Here is an 18892-nt window from a genome sequence, read left to right on the forward strand (position 1 = left end):
AAGGAAGTAACGGGAAAAACCATCAGTTTCAGAAAATAGAACAAACTGACACGGACTGCTGCTCAAAATTCCTCTAAAATCATGAACTTTGAGAAAAAGAACAAAGACTTAAGAGAGCCAGGAATATCGGCTGTTCTACAAAAGTGGGGGTGCACATTAACGAGGACATGCAGTTGGCGGATCGGGAAGTCTGAACCGTCCAAATACCTCAGCCAGTGGGCAAAGGGAGAGAGAGAATGGGCCAGGAAAATGAAGATAAAAAGGAGGCTGCGAACTACAATGGCAGAGAGCGCACGGCAAATGCGCCACGGCCTCTCCCTCTGCTCAGCAATAAAGTCACTTGTACAGGACTCCTCTGTCTCCTCGGGGCACAGAAACCTCCGGCCATGTGAATTTCCCCGCACAGCCCCGGGCACGGGGCAGCCGCCTCTGTCCCAGCCACAGGAACCGGGCCGAGCCAGCGCTGCTCCGGCAGCGGCTCCTGCCGAGGCAGCGGCCGCAAGGAGACCGCGGGCAGCCGCTCCCGCAGCGCCCTCACGCCAGCGGCAACACGCGCCGGACACGGCACAACGAACCCGCCTGAGCCCCCTGCCGCCCCCGAGGCCCGCAGCGAGCCCCGAGCCCCCGCACAACCCAGCGCGCTTCCACCTGCGCTGCGGCCGCCTCCCAGCTCCGCCGCCGCCTCACCGCGCTCCGGCCGCTGCCGCCGCTCCCGGGCCCGCACAGACGCTCCGCCAATGGCGACTCTGCCGAGCCACGGCCGCCCTCAGGCCGCCACCGGGGCCTGCCCCGCCCCGATCCCACCAATCAGCGCGCCAGAACCACGACTGACGGCACCGTCGCCCAATCGCAGCCGGGGGCGGGCTCTGCACACGGCACAGCCTCGCCCCGCGCTCTCAGGGCCCCCCGGGCTGCGTGAGGGCAGAGCCGGAGATGAGGAACAGCCCTGGAACGGGCCCGGGCCCGAGGGGATTGAGCTGAAAACACAAACAAACTTTTCCGCGCCTCCCGCCACGGCTTTCCCGGCACTGCGGCTCCGGTGGCTCCGGCTCAGCGGGAAGCCAGGAGCCTCACTTCTCATACCCCTGATTAGGAGCATCAGTGCATCGCTTTGATTTCCCTCAAATAGGGAAAACTGCCCCAAACCCCTGTGGATGAGTGGGCGAGGGGAGAGATTTCTGACAGAGAACTCCAAAAATTGAGAGCAGGATAATGAAGAGTAAGTGAAGAGCCTTAAATCCAGCCTTCCCCCACGCCTCCCTCCTTCCAGCTGCACCTCCTACCCCGGCGGTGCCGGAGACAGGGAATGGGGCCGTGCTCACTTCATGCCCCGGGGCTTCTCCCTCTGCTCAGGGACAGGAGTCGTTCCCCTGCTGCACCCTGGGCTGTCTCCCACCGGAGACTTCTCCAGGAACTTCTCCAAGCTGAGTCCATCCCACGGGGCACAGCCCCCCTCCAAGTGCTGCAGCGTGAGTCACTGTGCCCCGGGGTCAGTCCTGCCAGGACAGGCTGCTCCAGCGGGGCCCCTCTGGCCACGGGGGCACAGCCTCCTCTCAGGCATCCCCGTGCTCCAGCGTGGCTGCTCCGGGGGCTGCAGGGGGATCTCTGCATCCCCATGGATCTCTGCATGGGGCACCACCGTCTTTGGAGGCACCAGGAATAGGCTGAGCTCTGCCCGAAGCTCTTCTCACATTCCCCACACCCTTCCCGGCACAGGGAAGCTTTTACCTCCTCACAGCTCCCCAGGCTGGGTTGGCAGCCCCTCCTCGTGTGGGGTCTCTGGGGCTTTTCCCCCCCGTTGGATTCCTGCCCTGTAGAGCCGTTCCAAATGGCCTCTTCCACGAGGTTCTGTGGCAGGGATTTGTTCTCCCTGGTCTCTGTCCGCAGCTCAGTGCGTGAGGGAGGAAGGACAAGGAGAGGAAGAGACAGGGAGAAGGGAAAAGGCAGGAGGAGAGGAAGGAAGAAGGAACAAGGGAGGAAGGAGATGGGAAAGGAACATAGATGGATGAAGGACAGAATGAGGAGAGGAAGGAGGGCAGAGAAGGAGAAGATGGGATTTGCCTCCATGCCAGAGGGAAGGGGAAGGAGATCCCCCCAGTCCATCCCTGGCAGGATGGCGTTGGCAGTGAGGCTGTCCTGCAGCGATGCTGGGCTGGGAGATGGAGCAGCAGGGAGGGGAAAGGGGCAGTGATTCCTCCTGCCCTGCCTGGCTGTTCCAGTCTGGAGCATCCTGGTGCTGCAGAGGCCCTTGGAGCGTCCGGCACTCAGGAGCCCGGAGCTCACGGCTGCTTTATAAAGCTGACAAAGTCGGCAGGATGGGTCTGTGTATGCTCTGCAGCAAACTGGGTTTATTGGTACAGGAGCAGGGGACAGAGCTGAACAGGGTCCAGGGACAAAGACAGGGTGCAAGCTGAGGGCACAGGGGGTTTTTATATGGGGTAGTGAGGGTGGAGCTGAGGGTCAGGGTCCAATGGACATGGGGGAAAATGGGACAAAGGAGGGGTTAAGGGTCGGGACAGCTAATAGGGAAACAGGGGCAGAGGAATGCAGTAAACTGGGGCCAATGGAGGGACTGAGAGGGAGAACATTCTAGGCACTAACCAGAGATGGGTAACAGGGGTTGAACTAGGGTAATTAGGCCAATGGGCCAATGGGGTAACATAACTTTCCATAAATCAGCATGTGACAGCAAAGATCTGTGGGAGAAGCAAGCTTCTCACCATAACCTTGAAATCTATTCTTCTCTTTGGGGACCAGTCCTCCATAGCTGTGGAATTGAGACTCTGATGGTAGAGTCCTCGGCCTCCACACCAGTACATCTTTCTTTTCCTTGCAGCCTCCTCCTCCGCCGCCCAGACAAAATTTAGGATTGACAAATCTGGCTTAGGAGAGCAACAAGGGGTGAGCACCTTGGGTTTTGTGATAAAGGAACCTCACTCTTTAGAATTTTTAAAAGTTTAATAAGGAATAATAAGGGACAAATCAGTAACAGCGCTGGGTGTTGGCAATGGCCAGAGGCACACCGGTTAACCACAGCAACTCTTCTTGTCTAGTTTTTCCATTGTATTGTTCAAATACATATTCATAATGATTATACATAATCAAACATTTCTTTGAACACATTTACATGTTCCAGGAATTCTTTAGGTTGGTTTGACCCCCAACTTGCCTTTTTAGAGCACGTGCAGGAATCGTGGATTGCTGTTTTGAGGGTTGTGTGTCACTGCCTCACAAGGGCCCCTGCTCTGTGGTTTCAGCAGGTGACAGTTATTGACAGTGGAAGGGTCAGTGGCAGGGGTCCTCATCACATCCCTTCCTTAAATGTTATCTGACCATGCAGACAGTTTTAGCTACTTCCACAAGTACTTTAAACCAACATTAGCTATTTCACAAACATGTCTGAGTCATTCTCAGTATTGTCAGTTAGTAACAAAAAAAAAGCATTAGTTCTTATTTCACAATTATGGCTACTTCTGCAAAAGTTAACATTATAATGCACAACATCTGGCATGCACTTCAATATTTTGCAAAAGCCAAAACTATAATGTATGTTTTTCACACTGTCCACTAACTAAAATATCATCCATAAATGATGTTCTGAGGATATGAGCTACACAGGGGCCAGGGCATTGGCCACAAAAAGTTGACAAATTATACTATAGCAAAAGCAGTTAAAAGTGATTACAAACTGTACTCTATCAAAATTGTTGTGATTAAGAATATTTTGCAGAAGTCAATACCTAATAGCAAAAGCCAGCACTACCTAGTTATTTATAACAAACCCAGGGCAGGTTTTTCCCTTGCATGGAGCACCTGGGCCTTCCCCGGGCCCCTTCTGCCCTCCTGCAGAGCCGGTGGCATTTTCCAGCACACACAGTTTGTAGCCAAGAGCCGGGTGCAGCCGAGAAGGCTCCAAGCGCCTCCTTCCAGGCTGACTCTGCAGGTGCCGAGGCTGCTCTGGGCTCTGCCAGGGCTCTGCTGGTGCTCAGCTCTGGGCCAGGCTGGGCCCGCACTCCCCTCACATTGCTCCGGGCAGCTGAGTCACAGCGGGAGAGGGAAGGGACACGTCAGGGGAGTTGAGGTTTAAGAGCGTTTTTATTCATAAAACTTTCATAACAAACAGGCTGCTCTAACTACCATAACTAACTAGCAATGCTAACTACCCTAACTAACTACCAGTGCTAACTATGATGACTAACTAGCAATGCTAACTACCATAACTAACTAGTTGTCCTAACTACTGTAACAAGAAGCTGTCCTCAAGTGCTTCATCTGCTCTGCTGCTCCCTCAGGTTCTTTGCTGCAGTGATCAGAGGGGTCAGGCTGGAGAGAGGCTTGGCTGATGATAAAAATGGGTGCTGCCCAAAGGATAAAAAATAAAGAAATGAACTGTTACTTTCCAGAGTCAAGTTCCTCACAGGCTCTGTTGCAACAGGACAAAGGGAAATGGTTTGAAAATCGAGGGAAGCAGGCTCAGATTAGATCTAAGGAAGAATTTTTTAACCGGGAGAATGGGGAAACACTGACAGGAGGTGCCCAGAGATGTGGGAGGTGCCTCCTGCCTGGAAACATCCAAGCTCAGGTCAGGCAGGGCTCTGAGGCCCCTGAGCTGCTTGAAGATGTCCCTGCTCGCTGTGGGGCACCAGGTCCAGATGAGCTCGAAAGGAGCCTGCCAGGCCACAGCGGGCGAGGATTCTGCTCGCTCTGCGCGTGGAACGCAGCGAGACTGGAGACTATCGGAGGGGGCCCCACAAGAAAACTCCTCCCTGGCGCTGCTGCTTCCCCTGCAGCCCTTGGCTCTCACCTGCAGCAGCTCCTGGGCAGCCCAGCGCCGCTCCTCGTCCGGCTCCAGGCTGCACTCGAGGAAGTCCCGCAGCAGAGCCGACAGGCGCCGGGGCTCCTGCAGCTGCGGGGTCCCGTTCTGCCGGATCAGAGCGCGAGCCTGCAGGGAAAGCAAACTCAGCGCTCTGCCAGCTCCCTTCACACCCACACGGGCTCACATCCACCCCGGGGCCTCAGCCCCAGCGCCAGGGGCACTTTCCTCCCTGCCAGAGATGCTGCTCAGAGCTCATTTTGCTATGCCAAGCAAAAAACCCAAACCCTGGGGCTGCCACAGCCACTGCAACATCCAAATGATCTCGCCTTGAGAGCCAGTTTCATTGGCTGGCTTTGTTAGTAGGAACCTCCATCAGAAATAGCCCATTTTGCTTCTCCAAATATGGACACCAGCTTTACAGGCCATTTTCCAGAGTCACTGTGGTCTGCCTGTGTTATTTCAGAGGATTCTTCCATCAAGTGCATCTCTGCAGTGCCACTGACACTCAAGGAAATACATTCCTAATGCCCCATCCCAGAAACTGCCAGGCAAGAAACAGGAGGTTTGTGATGCTGAAAGCTCAGGCTTGGTGACACAGAAAAAGTAGCTTGGACTAGGAAAGAAATACATTAGACTATGAGGATGTTAAACCATCATCTTCAGGTTTTAGACAAGTTTCCCAGTGAGAAGAATCAGGGGGGTGATCATCTTGCAAAATGTCTTTTAGAAACTCCTGCAGAAATCTTGTTGGGTTTGGGGCTGGGATTTGCGGATGGTGTGGGGTTTTCTTGCAAGATAACATTAGAGCTGATGCACTTGCTTCATATTTCCAAGTAATCCTCTCAGCTAGAAGAGCTGCAAAAACGAAAAGCCCAAAGCAAATTGTTGCTGGAGATTGCAGAATATTTGTCTGTGTGGAGGCACAAGTCCTCTGGGAATTCCCTTCCCATGTGCAGAAACCTCCAGCTGCTGCTCCCAGTGCAGGGTCCCCCTGTGCTCGCAGCCTCTGCAGCCACTGGAGAATTTGCCTCTTACCATGGCCGCCGTTTCCCTGAAGTAAGGAGGTTCTCCTTCCACCATCTCGATGGTCACAATGCCGAAGGACCAGATGTCCACCTTGGGGCCATAAGGAGATCTGGTCACAACTTCTGGGGCCATCCAGTGAGCAGTGCCCACCATGGAGCTGCGCTGGTCCTGCTCAGGGCTGAGCTGAGCGCAGAGGCCAAAATCAGCTGAGGACAGAAACAAACCCTGTCAAAGGCAGCTGCAATGGGGAAACCAAGCACAAGATTCCCCACGCTCAGTCTGAGAATGCAGTAGTGAAGTCAGCTGAAAAAGTCCTAAGGGCTGTAGCCAAGGAAAGATGGAACTGGGCCCTTCAAGAAACCCTCAGCTTTCCTGCAGTGGCTTTTACTGATTCCCTTGGAGCTTTAGATTCCCACTGCTGCCCCTCTGGAAGGGCCATGGCCAGAGCAAAGGCACTGCTGGCCCCCTGCTCCTCTCCTGAGCTCTCTGCAGGGGCAGCCGCTCTCAGCTGGCAGCAGGGGCCGGGCAGTGTCCCCAGCAGCCCTTGTGGGGCTCTGGCCCTCCCTGGGAAGCAGCCCCAGCCCCGCAGCCCGGGAGCGCCGTGCCTGGCCAGGAACACCCACCCAGCCTGACAGAGCCGTCCATGCCCAGGAGGATGTTGGAGCTCTTCAGATCCCTGTGGATCACCCGGTTGGAATGGAGGAAATCCAGGCCCTGCAGACACTGAGAGAGAACAAGAAACACAAGGGCAAAAACCAATGGCTGGAATATATCACACCAGAAAGGACAGCTCAGAATTCTGCCAGCAGCAGCTTTACTGTGACAGGCCAGGAGTGCAGTGCACACAAGCTCACGGCAAACGGTTCAAGGCAAAGCTGAGAACAGCAAATCAAATCCAAACCAGAAAGAGAGTACCACAACAGCAGGAGAGAGAACAAGAACAGAGTAGAAGTGCAGTGATGCTGGCAGGCCGTTCACTGCAGAGGCTCTTTCTTCTCCAGCTCATGAAAACAACACAGAAACAAAGCCCTGAGCATGGAGCCACTCCTGTTCTCACACCCTGTTTGGAAGGACCATCGTGTCGCAGCCATGGGAGTGACAAGCAGGATCCCTCACCTCCCGACTGACAGCTGCCATCTCTCCTTCAGCCATGCGCATCTGTCTGACAACGTCCCGCAAAGTTCCACCATCCATGTATTCCATGACCAGCCAGAGATCTCCATCCACAAGGAAGCTGGAAGAGGAAAGCAATGGCATGGAGATGAAAGTGCAGAGCTCAATTCCCCCATGGAAAAGCCTGGAGGGGAGTTTTGTTTCCAGGTCACTTGTCAGTGAGGACAGAATCAGATGGAGAGACATTCCTGCCAGGCTGCACAGCCCTTGGAATCTGCACAGTCTAAAGGAGACGGAGACACCTGTGAGAAAGGAGAGGCCTTGGATGGCAAGCAGGTGAAAAATGCAGTTTAGCAACAGCCCAGATCAATGTGGAAACACAACCCTTGGCCCCAGCTGGTTCAGCTTCTGAACTCATCAGTTCCACCATTCCCTCCAGAACAAGGCAACACAACTGCCAGGGTTATCCAGGGGAGGAGGCCGTGCAGCACTTGGGACAAAAGCAGTCAGAAAACCTTTCAGAAAGTCCCTTCAGAAACAGGCAAGGCCAGTGAAAAATGGGCAAATGAGGCATTTCTGGAAACAAGAACCCGATCTTCCTGGCATCTGTAGCAATGGAAAAGGGCTGGGAAGAAGAAGCCAAGGGAAATAATTTCTGCTGTGGTTTATCAGCACTTGCTGGGAGACACAGCAAACGGGGTCAACTTGAAGGAAAAACCAAAGCAAAGCAACAAAAGCACGTGGAGGGAGTGAACTGCCAGGCTGTTGGTTTGGGAAGATGTGGCTGGGTCAGGCATTTTCAAAACAGGCTACAGACTCCTGATGCCAGGAAAGGTTAACACAGGGCCCGGGCTCGGGATCAGAGCTGAAGCACTCACCTGTCCAAAGAGTTGACAATGTTGGGGTTCTTCTTGTCCTTCAGGAGCAGGATCTCATTCACAGCTCGTTCCCTGTTCTGCCCTCTGAGACTCATTTTCTTGATGGCCACCTGAAGGGACATTGCAGCCTTGAACTGGAGGAGTCTGTGGCAGGAGGCCACAGCAAACACGGGGCGAGTCTTTGTGGAGCGACGGAGCCGGGCTGTGCCAAACTGCCTTGGGATGGGACACCAGAGCTCAGCAAGGGCCATTCCCACAGCCCATTGCTCTGCCAGCTGGGGGCTGCTTACAGGACACATGGCCAGAGACATTTGGCCTTGCAAGCTCTGCAGAAATGGTCCCTCAGCTGTCAGCCTCAAAGCTCTAACAACATTCTCTGCACCTACAGTCTTCTCAAATGGCCTCAACACTCCTACTATTATTATTCAAATACATTTTGCAAGCAGGAGGTAATTCTGGTTCTCTGAAAACAAAGCAGAACAGCCAGGAACCCCTTAGCAATTCTATGGGATTTGGTCATGATTTCAGATGCAACTGCTCTGTTTGGAATTGCACAACAAAGCAGACACGCACACCCATTGCTCAGGTGATCCCTGTCACAGGCTGTCACTGACACCAGACCAAACACAACTTCAGGGTTTAGGAGAAACCTTTGCTCTGGACATCCATCTTCTCATTTCTCTCCCTCACTCTCTGTGAACAGCTGAAGTAGGACTAAAACCCCAAACTGAGCCCAAGCAGGATCTCTCCCTAATCAGGCCTTGAGGTATCCTTTGAAGATAAAAGGCAGGATGGACATAATAGTGTTATAGTTTAGCTAAGAATAGCTAAAAAATGTTCCTGTCTGAGGTTGGGATGAAGATAAATTGGGCCTCAGTCTCCAGCAGCTGATGCATTCACACTTTTAGATATGAAGGCCAAGCCAGCGTGTCCTGCTCTGACAGACACCGCTGCCCTCCTTGCATTCCTTTGGCGCTTCAGAAGGACCAAGTCTGTCCCAGCTGTGCTCTGCAGGCTGACACTGCTCTGCCTTCAGAGGAGCAGCCTGGGCAGGAAAGCTCTGCTGGCCCCCAAAGCTGCAGCCACAGCTCCCAGCAGAGGGGAAAGCCCTGGAGAGCTGCCAGGCGTGCTGGGCGTGTTGGCACTGACCTCTCCTCCAGTGGCCCTGTCGAGTCCTTTATAAACGGTTCCAAAAGCCCTGGAGAGAAAACAGCAGAGAAGAAAGAAGCAGCGCTTTAGGCCCTGGCAGGGAAAGCCAGCCCAGACAGGAGATCTCTGCTGCCTGCAGCGTTCACAAACACCTGGCTGCATCGACCCTTCCAACAACAGCACAGCAGCCACCAGCCCTCTGCCATGCAAGGTGTGCAGGAGAAAACTGAGACCCAACATGAAGGAATTGGGCTGGAGCGAATCCCAATGTCCACCCTGAATTGCTTTAGTTCAAAACCTGAGGTGAGAGATGGCTGTCTAAAGAACTGGAAAAGAATGCATTTCATCCTTTTCCATTTCCTGCCTAAGACCTGCAGGTTCCACAAGGGCCCTGCCATCAGGCAGGTGATGCTTTTTCCCCCAGAGTGCATCAGCTCTGTGCCTGTTACTGAATGGATGGGGTCTGCTACCTGTGCTAGAATAGAGCACTTATTAGTTCATCTCTGGTTTCTGTTCCTAAACCATTAGGTTGATAATCCTGACCAGTGGATATTTTTTGAAGGAAAATATTTGAAAGAAATCTTCTTGAGAACTGTTTTCTGACAGTCACCAGATGGTGAGTTGCTCTTTTAGGCAATCCAGTTCCAGGGACAGAAGATCTTCCAGGTCCTGCTCCTTGCTGCAGGCAGGACACTGCCAGCCTCAGGGGCCTTTGACGGCGCCTTCTGACCACAGTTATCAATTCTGATCAGGACTGAGAGACAGCAGGATGGTAGCCCAGTGTCTGAAGGTGCTTGGAGCTCTCCTGACTTCTCACTTGATCCTGCACCAGCACAACACCCGCCCCTGCTTGTGCAGCAGCAGCTGCCGTGCACTTACCCTTGGCCAATCTGCTCCACTTTCAGGTATTTCTCGGCAGGCTCCTCCTCGCTCACGGTGTTCCCTGAAAGAAACCACGTGGAAGACGCTCCCTCCCAGAGTGAGACCCCGCCTTGCAGCAGAGCCAGAAGCAGCCCCACTCCCTGGGGCCGTGAGCCCCTTGGTGTCAGCTGGGGAAGGACAATAAATGGCTCGGTGACATTCAGCTGCAGAGCAACACTGGGTGCAGCTGATGCCCAGACACACACACAGCACCTGCTCGGGCACCCAGGAACAGAGCAGACATACTCAGCTGCATCAGGCACCACTCCCCTCTCCCCTCTGGCTGCCCAGCTGTGCTGCTGTCAGAATGTTCAGCCCAGGATCCCACAGCAGAGGGAGGTTCATTGTCCTCTTCCCAAGCAGAGGGAGCTTCTCCATCCTCTTCCCAAAATGCTGCAGCTTCTCCATCCTCATCCCAAAACGCTGGAGGTTCGCCATCCTCTTTCCAAGCCAGGGGATGTTTGCTGTCCACTTCCCATGCTGGGAGATGTTCACTCTCCTCTTCCCAAGCCACAGGATATCCTCCATCCTCATCCCACACTGGGAGATGTCCATTGTCCTCATCCCACTCCGTGGGAGCTTGGCCACTCTGGTCCCACACCAGGGGACATCCACCGTCCTCGTCCCAGGCCGGGAGATGTCCCCTGTCCTTGTCCCACCCCGCGGGAGCCTCGCCGTTGCATTCCCACCCCGCGGGATGTTCGCCCTCGTCTCCCAGAGCAGCGGGGAGTTCACTGTCATCTCCTGGCACTGAGGGAAGTTCACCATCGTCCCCCAGAGCAGCGGGAAGCTCACTGCTGTCTTCCTCCTCTTGGGCCTCCTCTTCGGAAGCAGAGGGAGCCCCAGGAGGTGCTGGTGCTGCTTTTGTGCCCTGTGGACAGACGGCAGTGTGAGGGACGGGAAGTTCTATCTCAGTTATCACCTTATTTATCCTCAGCTGCACATCCAGCTGCACTACGCAGAAATGGGGTTTGGAGCTGTTCCAACTAACAATGGGCTAAAGTCGACATTGCCACTTATTGTTGGGAATTCGATATTCCACCATGGCTAAAGCCAGCAAGCAATCCTCTGCCTGCAAAACCAGACCTGCAGCTCTTCAAAAACTCTTCAGCAGAAAAGGAGAAAACTGATGGGAATTCCTTTGCTGCTGCTGCTGCTGCAAAGACACTGACAGGACCTTTCCTTCAGCCTCCCAGGCTGGCCCTCGACTGCCACATGCTGAGCTCACAACTTGCTGCACAATTCCAAACACCAAAGGTTCCTTTCCCACTCACCGAAGGAGGAGCTGCTCGGAATGCAGACATGAGGTGCCCTGCAATGGGAGAGGGAACATGAACCAGATGCTGTTAGGAGAAAAACTGCCAGTGCTGGGAAATGCCATGGAGCAAGGCAATCCTGAGAGAGCATTTTGCTTTCACTGCATCCCTCCAGGAGCCACAGTCCCTTCCCACAGCAAGCAAGAGAACAAGCACAAAATACTGGGCTGGGTCAGTTCTTGGCTGGAGCAGCAAACGGAGGCAGTTCCAGGCTCTGCTGGCACAGACTCCCTGCTTGAGGGAACAGAACCCCCCAGGGCTCATTGCAGGTGCTGTGCACGCCCCGCTGGCTGCAGACACCCCCTTTTTCAGCTGCAGCTGCTGGCAGGAGCTCTCCCAAAGCAATGGTGTCTTCATGGCCATTTGGTTCCAAAGCCAACTCAGCTCCAGAGGAAGAACAGAAAGCACACAGCAAGCCCAAAGCCACAGATGCTGCACCGAGGGAAAACCTCAACTTACGTGCCAAGTGGGTTAAAAAATACCCCGAATAAGCCACAGAGTACAGAGTGCAAACTGCAGCAGCCACGTGCTGGATCATTTTGGCTGCGCTGCACACGCCTGCAGCCTGTAGCCCTGCAAGCACAGAAGGACAGGGCTGGGCTGGCTGCTGAGAATGCTTCGGGCAGGAAGATCCTCCGGCAGCGAGTCCAGAGCCACTCTGGGCACTGAGGCCTCCGTGTCCCACAGCAACGGGAACACCACGGGGACGTGGCGCTGTTCCTGTGACATCCCAGCAGCAGCTCACGCAGAAACCGCCTGGAAGGTTCTCCTGTGTCACAAAGGAGCACAAAGAACCCTCCCAGGGCACAGCCCATGGCCCAAAGGATGCAAGAGGAACTCGGAAAATGCAGCAAACAAGGACACCCCATAGCCCAGCCTGAACACTGAGGAGAACAAGGACAGGACCAAAGCAAAGGAAACGTGACCTTTAGTCACTGATAGTTCTGACTAAAAGCAGCAAGCCTTGCTCCATCTGGGATCTTTGTTCTAGTTCTAAAAACAAGCAAGGTCCTCCACTCTAAATACACAGAAGGCAGGAACTGGGGAGGAGGTGGGATTAGGAAGGAGGAGGAGGAGGAGGGAGAGAGGAAAAGGGGGAGCAGGAAGAGGAGGAGCAGGAGCAGGAACAGGAGGAACAGGAGGTTCCAGTGCCCCCTGTGGCCGCAGCCACGGGACCATCGCCCCCAGCTCGTCTTGCAGCTCAGTGGGGAGGGGGAGCTCGTCCCAAATTTATCCAGGAGTTCCTGAGAGGGTTTTTTTATTGGGGGCGTATTTGGAGCTCGCAGATTGTGGAATTGACCCCAAATATCATCTGGTGTCTCTGGCAGGTTTTTTTTTCTCTGTGTGTGTAGGTTTGGATCTTGCAGGAGCCCAAAGCTGAGCCCCTTGGGGGGATCTTTGGGGGCCCACGTGGCCATTGCCCAGTATGGGCAGGGGAGGACATTGGTCCTGGGGACCCCCGGGAGAGCAGAGGAGGGGAACCCCTGGGACCCCCAGAGTGGGGAGAGCAGAGAGGGGCAATCCCAGAGCTGGGGGACCCCGGCAGACTGGAAAGGGGGGGAGCCTGGAGAGGAGGGACCCCTGGGACCCCTGGGATCTCAGAGTAGAGCATCAGGGGAGAAGGGCCACCATGGACCCCCAAAAGGCCCTGGATCATCCCTGAGCAGGACGCCAGAGAATGGAGAAGCCCTGGAACCATTGGACCCCCATGATCCCAAGGAAAGGAAATCAGGAAACCTCTGGAACACCAGAAGTGGAGAGATGAGTGATAGGGAAATCCTGGGAGAGCTTTTTGGGCTGAACCTTGACATTGTGGAGATTTTCATGGACACAAGACTCCTGCTGACTTCTACAGATGGAATTGGGCAGGAGGAGCCTCTACTCCAAGGCGCTCCCACCTTGATTTCCCCAAACCAGGATCTGTCATTCCCAAGCCGTGGCCAGATGGAGGAGGAGGAAAAGCCCCAGAGATCCCGCATGAGGAGGGGCTGCAAACCCAGCCCAGGGAGCTGCAGGGAGGAAAGAGCCCCCCTGAGCCAGGAAGGTGGCCGGAGATCCAGCCAGAGCTCAGAGCTGGTGGAGAAGCCTCATGGCAGGGAGAAGCCCCACAAATACTTGGAATGTGGGAAGGGTTTCAGCTACAGCTCCACCCTGATGGAACACCTGAACATCCACACTGGGGAGAGGCCCTGGGAGTGTGGGGAATGTGGGAAGAGCTTCAGTGGGACCTCCGGCCTCAGCAAGCACCACAAGATCCACACTGGGGAATGGCCCTGTATGAGTGCTTGGAATGTCAGAGGAGCTTCAGGTAGAATTCAGAGATCGTCACTCACCAGCACTTGCACACCAGGGAGAGGCCCTGCGAGTGTCCCGAGTGTGGGAAGAGCTTCGTGCGCTGCTCCAGCTCCATCCCCCATGGGAGGATCTGTGCTGGATGATCCCCAGTGACCCCCGTTGGGCAGAGCCCTGGTGACCCCTGTTCTGGGTGATCCCCGTTGGGTGGGGGGAAGGTGTTGGAGAGATTTCTTTCCCTTCTCCTTGTGCTGCTGTGATTTGGTTGGTAATAAATTCCCTCCGTGTGCCTAGGCCGGGTCTGTTGTGCCCGTGCGGGATTTGCTGAGGGATCTCTCCCGGTCCTTGTCCCCAGCCAGGAACCCTCGGTTCCATTTTCTGTCCCTGTGCGGCTGCGGGGGCAGGGACAGAGCGGCTCTGGGGGTGCCTGGCATCGGGCCAGCGTCACCGCTCGCCACGGGCACCGCTGAGATCCCGCGCCCCTGGGCACGCATTGCTGGGCTCACCTGAGCTCCCACCTGCCCAGAGCCCCAAGGTTCCCCCTCCCCAAAGAACCCCCAGCCCGGGGCTGCAGCGGCCCGGAAAGGCCTCAACCAATCAAAACACAGCCAAAACGCGCCGCAGCCAATGAGAACGCGGGGCGTTGAGAGTCATCAGTTGTGTGGCGGAGCCTCTGAGATCGGGTCCCCAAAAGTGGCGGCAGCCAATGAGAGCGCGCGGCGCTGCCGAGCCCGCCCTGCTCCGGACTGGTGCTGCCAGCGCAGCGCGGCTGCTTTGGGGCTGCTGCTCCCTGTCCGGCCCCGGCCATGGGGCGAGGGGCGGCAGCTGGGGCCCTACTGGTGGCACTGGTGGTGCTGGGAGCCCCCCCGGCTGCGGGCGCGGAGCTCTCGGGAGGCGCTGGGACAGGGGGGGAGAAGGGGGAAAAGGGAGCGAAGGGGGGAGCCCGGAATGGAGGGGGAGGAGGAGGGGACCCCCCAAAGGGAGAGCGGGAGGGGCTGAGGATTGGGGGGAAAGTGAGGAAGGGGTGGGAGACGGTGGGAAAGTGGGGAAAAGGGGAGAGTGGGACCCCAAAACAGGAACCCAGCGCCCCCCACCCGGACCCCACCTGCGTCCCCCGCCGGGGCTGTTTGGGGAGGGGACGCGTGGGGGGCGCCCAGGTCGGGCCCAGAGCCCAGCGCTGCCCCAGCCCGACCTGCCTCGCCTCTATCCCCGAGCTCCCCCCTCTTCAATCATCGCCAGATCCCCACTGGGGAAAAGCCCTGTGAGGGTGGGGAGTGTGAGAAGAGCTTCAGCAACAGCTCCGACCTAAGGGCACGCTGCCACATCCACTCCGGGAGAGGCCCTGCGAGTGCCCTGATTGCAGGAAGAGCTTTATACGCTATTCCAGCTCCATCTTTAGTGCAATACAACAATCCCCCATGGGAGGATCCCCATTGGAGGATCCCCAGTGACCCCCGTTGGGCAGAGCCCTGGTTATGCCCATTCTGGGTGACCCTTGTTGGGTGGGGGGAAGGTGTTGGAGAAATTTATTTCCCCTCTCCTTGTGCTGCTGTGATTTGGTTGGTAATAAGTTCCCTCCCTGTGCCCAGGCTGAGCCTGTGATGCCCATTTTGGTGTTTGATGAGGGATCTCTCCCTGTCTTATCCCAACCCAGGAACTCTTGGTTAAATTTTCTCTGCCCTGTGCAGCTGTGGGAGGCAGGGACAGAGTGGCTTTGGTGGGTGGCTGACATCAGGCAGCATCACCCAGGCCATGGGCACCCCTGAGATCCCAGTGTGGTGGTGCATTGCCCCCTCCTCCTTTCCAGGCTGCAGTGTGATCTGAGAAATGCTTGTTAGGTCTTGCCCTTGGAAACGGCACCTGGGTTTTGCTCTTTCCAAACTTATCAGAAACACTGTCTGCTCCCAGGAACTGCTAAAAGGTTCCTGTTTTCCTTATGACCAGCCTTGGAAAATATTCCTGTCTTGGTTTGGAAAGACAGGTATCTGCTTAAGGAAGGCAGGAGCTTCCCCTGAAATGGAAAATGTAAACCTCCTCCCTCTGAATTGTTATGAAATTGAAATTAAGGGGGCTCACAGGCAAATATATGGGAGCAGGGATAAGAGTTCTTTATTAGGGAAAAAAATAAAAGGACAAAATAAACAATGCAGTAAATCCAACCAACACTGCCAGAGTCAGAACACAACCTGACATCCTGTTGTTCAGGGTGTTGGTAGCAGTCCAAGTGGAAATGTGCCTGCAGTCCTCCTGGAGTAGCAGATACGGTTTTGTTGGAGCAGTGGTCCTGTAGAAAGGGTAAAGTCTTCCTCTGAATATCCAGTGGAAGAGGCAGCTGTTTCCTCTGGGGATCCAGTGGAGAAAGCCATGCTGGTGTTCCAGAATCTCAAGATTATATCTGGGTAGCAATGCTTGGCTCCTCTCTCTGGGCTCACATCTCCCAGTGGGATGCTGTAGATCTTATCAGCCATGCAGTGATATGCAACAGCCTATTAACAACAGATGTCTCCCCTGAGGGAGGATTGGTTGTGGAAAAGATAAGGAAAACAGAAGACAACTGCCATTCAGATGGCAAATAGAAAACATCTTGCTTGGCAGTCAGGACATTACCCACCCCTTATTCTATTTCCATCTGCATCACAATGAAACCTTACACAGAGTTCTCACTTAAGACTAGGTTTCCCTGTGGTCCACAATGGCTTTCTCCATCTTTCTGCATTACCCATCAAGTGTAACCAGGTCCTTGAGCAAAAACAATTCCACGGATGGGTTTGTCTTTGCCTGAGGTGGGATTAATCCAAACAGTCTTCCCTAAAATGCCTTTCATATGTACCACAGGAACTTTGTCTCCCTCCACTGTGTGCAGGGGTTCAGACTGGGCAGGACCAGCTCGATTTATGGACCCTCTGATGTTGACCATCCAGGTGGCTTTTGCTAAGTTCATTTCCCAATTTCTAAAAGTCCCCCCACTGAATGCCTTAAGGGTAGTTTTAAGTAGTCCATTGCACCCATCAACTTTCCCAGCAGTTGGTGCATGATAGAGGATATGGTATATCCATTCAATACTATGTTCCCTGGCCCAGGTGTTAAAGCCATTCTTGAAATGGGTCCCGTTGTCTGACTCAATCCTCTCAGGGCTACCATGCCTCCAAAGGACCTGGTTTTCAAGGCCCAGGATGGTGTTCCAGGCATTAGCATGAGACACAGGGTAGGTTTCCAACCTTCCAGTGGTGGCTTCCACCATGGTCAGCAGGTAGCGCTTGCCCTGGCGTGTCTGGGGCAGTGTGATGGAGTCAATCTGCCAGGCCTCCCCATACTTGTACTTGGACCATCACCCACCGTACCATAGGGGCTTCACTCGCTTGGCCTGCTTGAGGGCAGCACACGTCTCACAGTCATGGATAACCTGTGAAATACTGTCCATGGTTAAATCCACCCCTCGGTCTTGTGCCCACTTATAGGTGGCATCTCTGCCCTGATGGCCTGAGGCATCATGGGCCCATTGAGCTAGGAACAACTCCCCCTTATGTTGCCAATCTAAGTCTATCTTCGACACCTCTATTTTTGCAGCCTGGTCTACCTGCTCATTGTTTCAGTGTTCCTCATTAGCTCTACTCTTGGGAACATGAGCATCTACATGGTGGACTTTCACAGGTAGCCTCCCTACCCTGGTAGCGATGTCTTTCCACTCATCAGCAGCCCAAATTGGTTTTCCTCTACGCTGCCAGTTGGACTCTTTCCACCTCTCCAGCCATCCCCACAGAGCATTGGCTACCATCCATGAATCAGTATAAAGGTAGAGTTTTGGCCACTTCTCTCTTTCAGCAATGTCCAGGGCCAGCTGAACAGCTTTGAGTTCAGCAAGTTGACTTGATCCACCTTCTCCTTCAGTGGCCTCTGCAACCTGTCGTGTGGGGCTCCATACGGCTGCTTTCCACTTCCAGTTCATCCCTACGATGCGACAGGAACCGTCAGTGAAAAGAGCGTAGCGCGTTTCCTCTGGGGGCAGTTGGTCATAGGGAGGAGCTTCTTCAGCACGTCACTGGTTCTTGTTCCTCTTCATCAGTGAGACCAAAGTTCTCACCTTCTGGCCAGTTTGTAATTATTGCCAAAATCCCAGGGTGATTCAGTTTCCAATATGGGCGCACTGTGTGATGAGAGCAATCCATTTACTCCATGTGGTGTCAGTGGCGTGGTGGGAGGTGGGAACCTTTCCTTTAAACATTCACCCCGGTACTGGTAGTTGGGGTGCCAGGAGGAGTTGCGCTTTTGTGCCAATCACCTCTGAGGCAGCCTGGACTCCTTCATAGGCAGCCAAGATTTTCCTCTCTGTGGAAGTGTAGTTGGCTTTGGATCTTCTGTAACTTCTGCTCTAGAAGTTGGTTGGCCTCGAGTCTCCCCAGGCATCTTCTGCCAAAGGCTCCAGGACACACCATTGTTCCCGGCTACAGAGCAGAGCACGTTCTGCACCTCTGGTCCTGTCCTGACTGGGCCAAGGGCTACAGCATGAGTGATCTTCTGCTTGATCTGTGCAAAGGCTTGTTGCTGCTCAGGGCCCCAGGGGAAATTGTTCTTCTTGCGGGTGACCAGGTAGAGAGGGCTCACAGTCTGACTGTACTCGGGAATGTGCATTCTCCAAAAACCTATCGCGTCTAGGAGAGCTTGTGTTTCCTTCTTGCTGGTTGGTAGAGACATTGCTGTGATCTTGTTGATGACCTCAGTGGGAATCTGACACCGTCCATCTTGCCACTTTACTCCAGGAACTGGATCTTTTGGGTGGATCCCTTGATTTTGCTCTTCTTGATAGTGAAGCTGGCTTCCAGCAGAATCTGGATGATCCTCTCTCCTTTCTCAAACACTTCCATCGCTGTGTTCCCCCACACAATGATGCCATTGATGTACTGCAAGTTCTCTGGAGCCTCACCCTTTTCCAGTGCACTCTGGATCAGTCCATGGCAGATGATGGGGCTGTGCTTCCACCCCTGGGGCAGTCGGTTCCAGGTGTACTGCACGCCCCTCCAGGTGAAAGCAAACTGAGGCCTGCATTCTGCTGCCAGAGGAATGGAGAAGAGCACCTTAGCATTGTCAGTGGTGGCGTACCCCTTTGCTGCCTTGGACTCCAGCTCATACTGGAGTTCCAGCATGTCCAGCACAGCAGCACTCAGTGGTGGAGTCACTTCATTCAAGCCACGATAGTCCACAGTCAATCTCCATTCTCTGTCAGACTTGCACACAGGCCAGATGGGACTGTTGAAGGGTGAGTGGGTTTTGCTGACCACCCCTTGGCTCTCCAGCTCACGGATCATTTTGTGCATGGGGATCACAGCATCCCAATTTGTCCGATACTGCCGGTGGTGCACTGTCGAGGTGGCAATTGCACTCGT

The 18892-nt window shown here is 54.6% G+C and overlaps 2 protein-coding genes across 2 annotated transcripts in view; both read right to left on the reverse strand.

Moving 5' to 3' along the window:
- The window catches only part of LOC143691897 (uncharacterized), a 65299-nt gene that overhangs the window by 8306 nt on the left and 38101 nt on the right, over window positions 1-18892 (reverse strand). The gene's annotated exons all lie outside the window — the stretch shown is intronic.
- LOC143695837 (serine/threonine-protein kinase PAK 3-like) lies at window positions 4269-18140 on the reverse strand. The gene is made up of 12 exons (XM_077191047.1): window positions 17942-18140; window positions 11679-11792; window positions 11178-11215; window positions 10399-10774; window positions 9862-9925; window positions 8983-9031; window positions 7834-7943; window positions 6959-7076; window positions 6466-6565; window positions 5852-6048; window positions 4805-4942; window positions 4269-4358 (listed from the first exon to the last, which is right to left on the reverse strand). Exons 1-12 carry the CDS (start codon window positions 18138-18140, stop codon window positions 4269-4271), a joined length of 1593 nt encoding a protein of 530 aa, XP_077047162.1.

The sequence above is a fragment of the Agelaius phoeniceus genome, chromosome 27 (assembly GCF_051311805.1).
Source record: "Agelaius phoeniceus isolate bAgePho1 chromosome 27, bAgePho1.hap1, whole genome shotgun sequence".
NCBI classification, from domain to species: Eukaryota; Metazoa; Chordata; class Aves; order Passeriformes; family Icteridae; genus Agelaius; species Agelaius phoeniceus.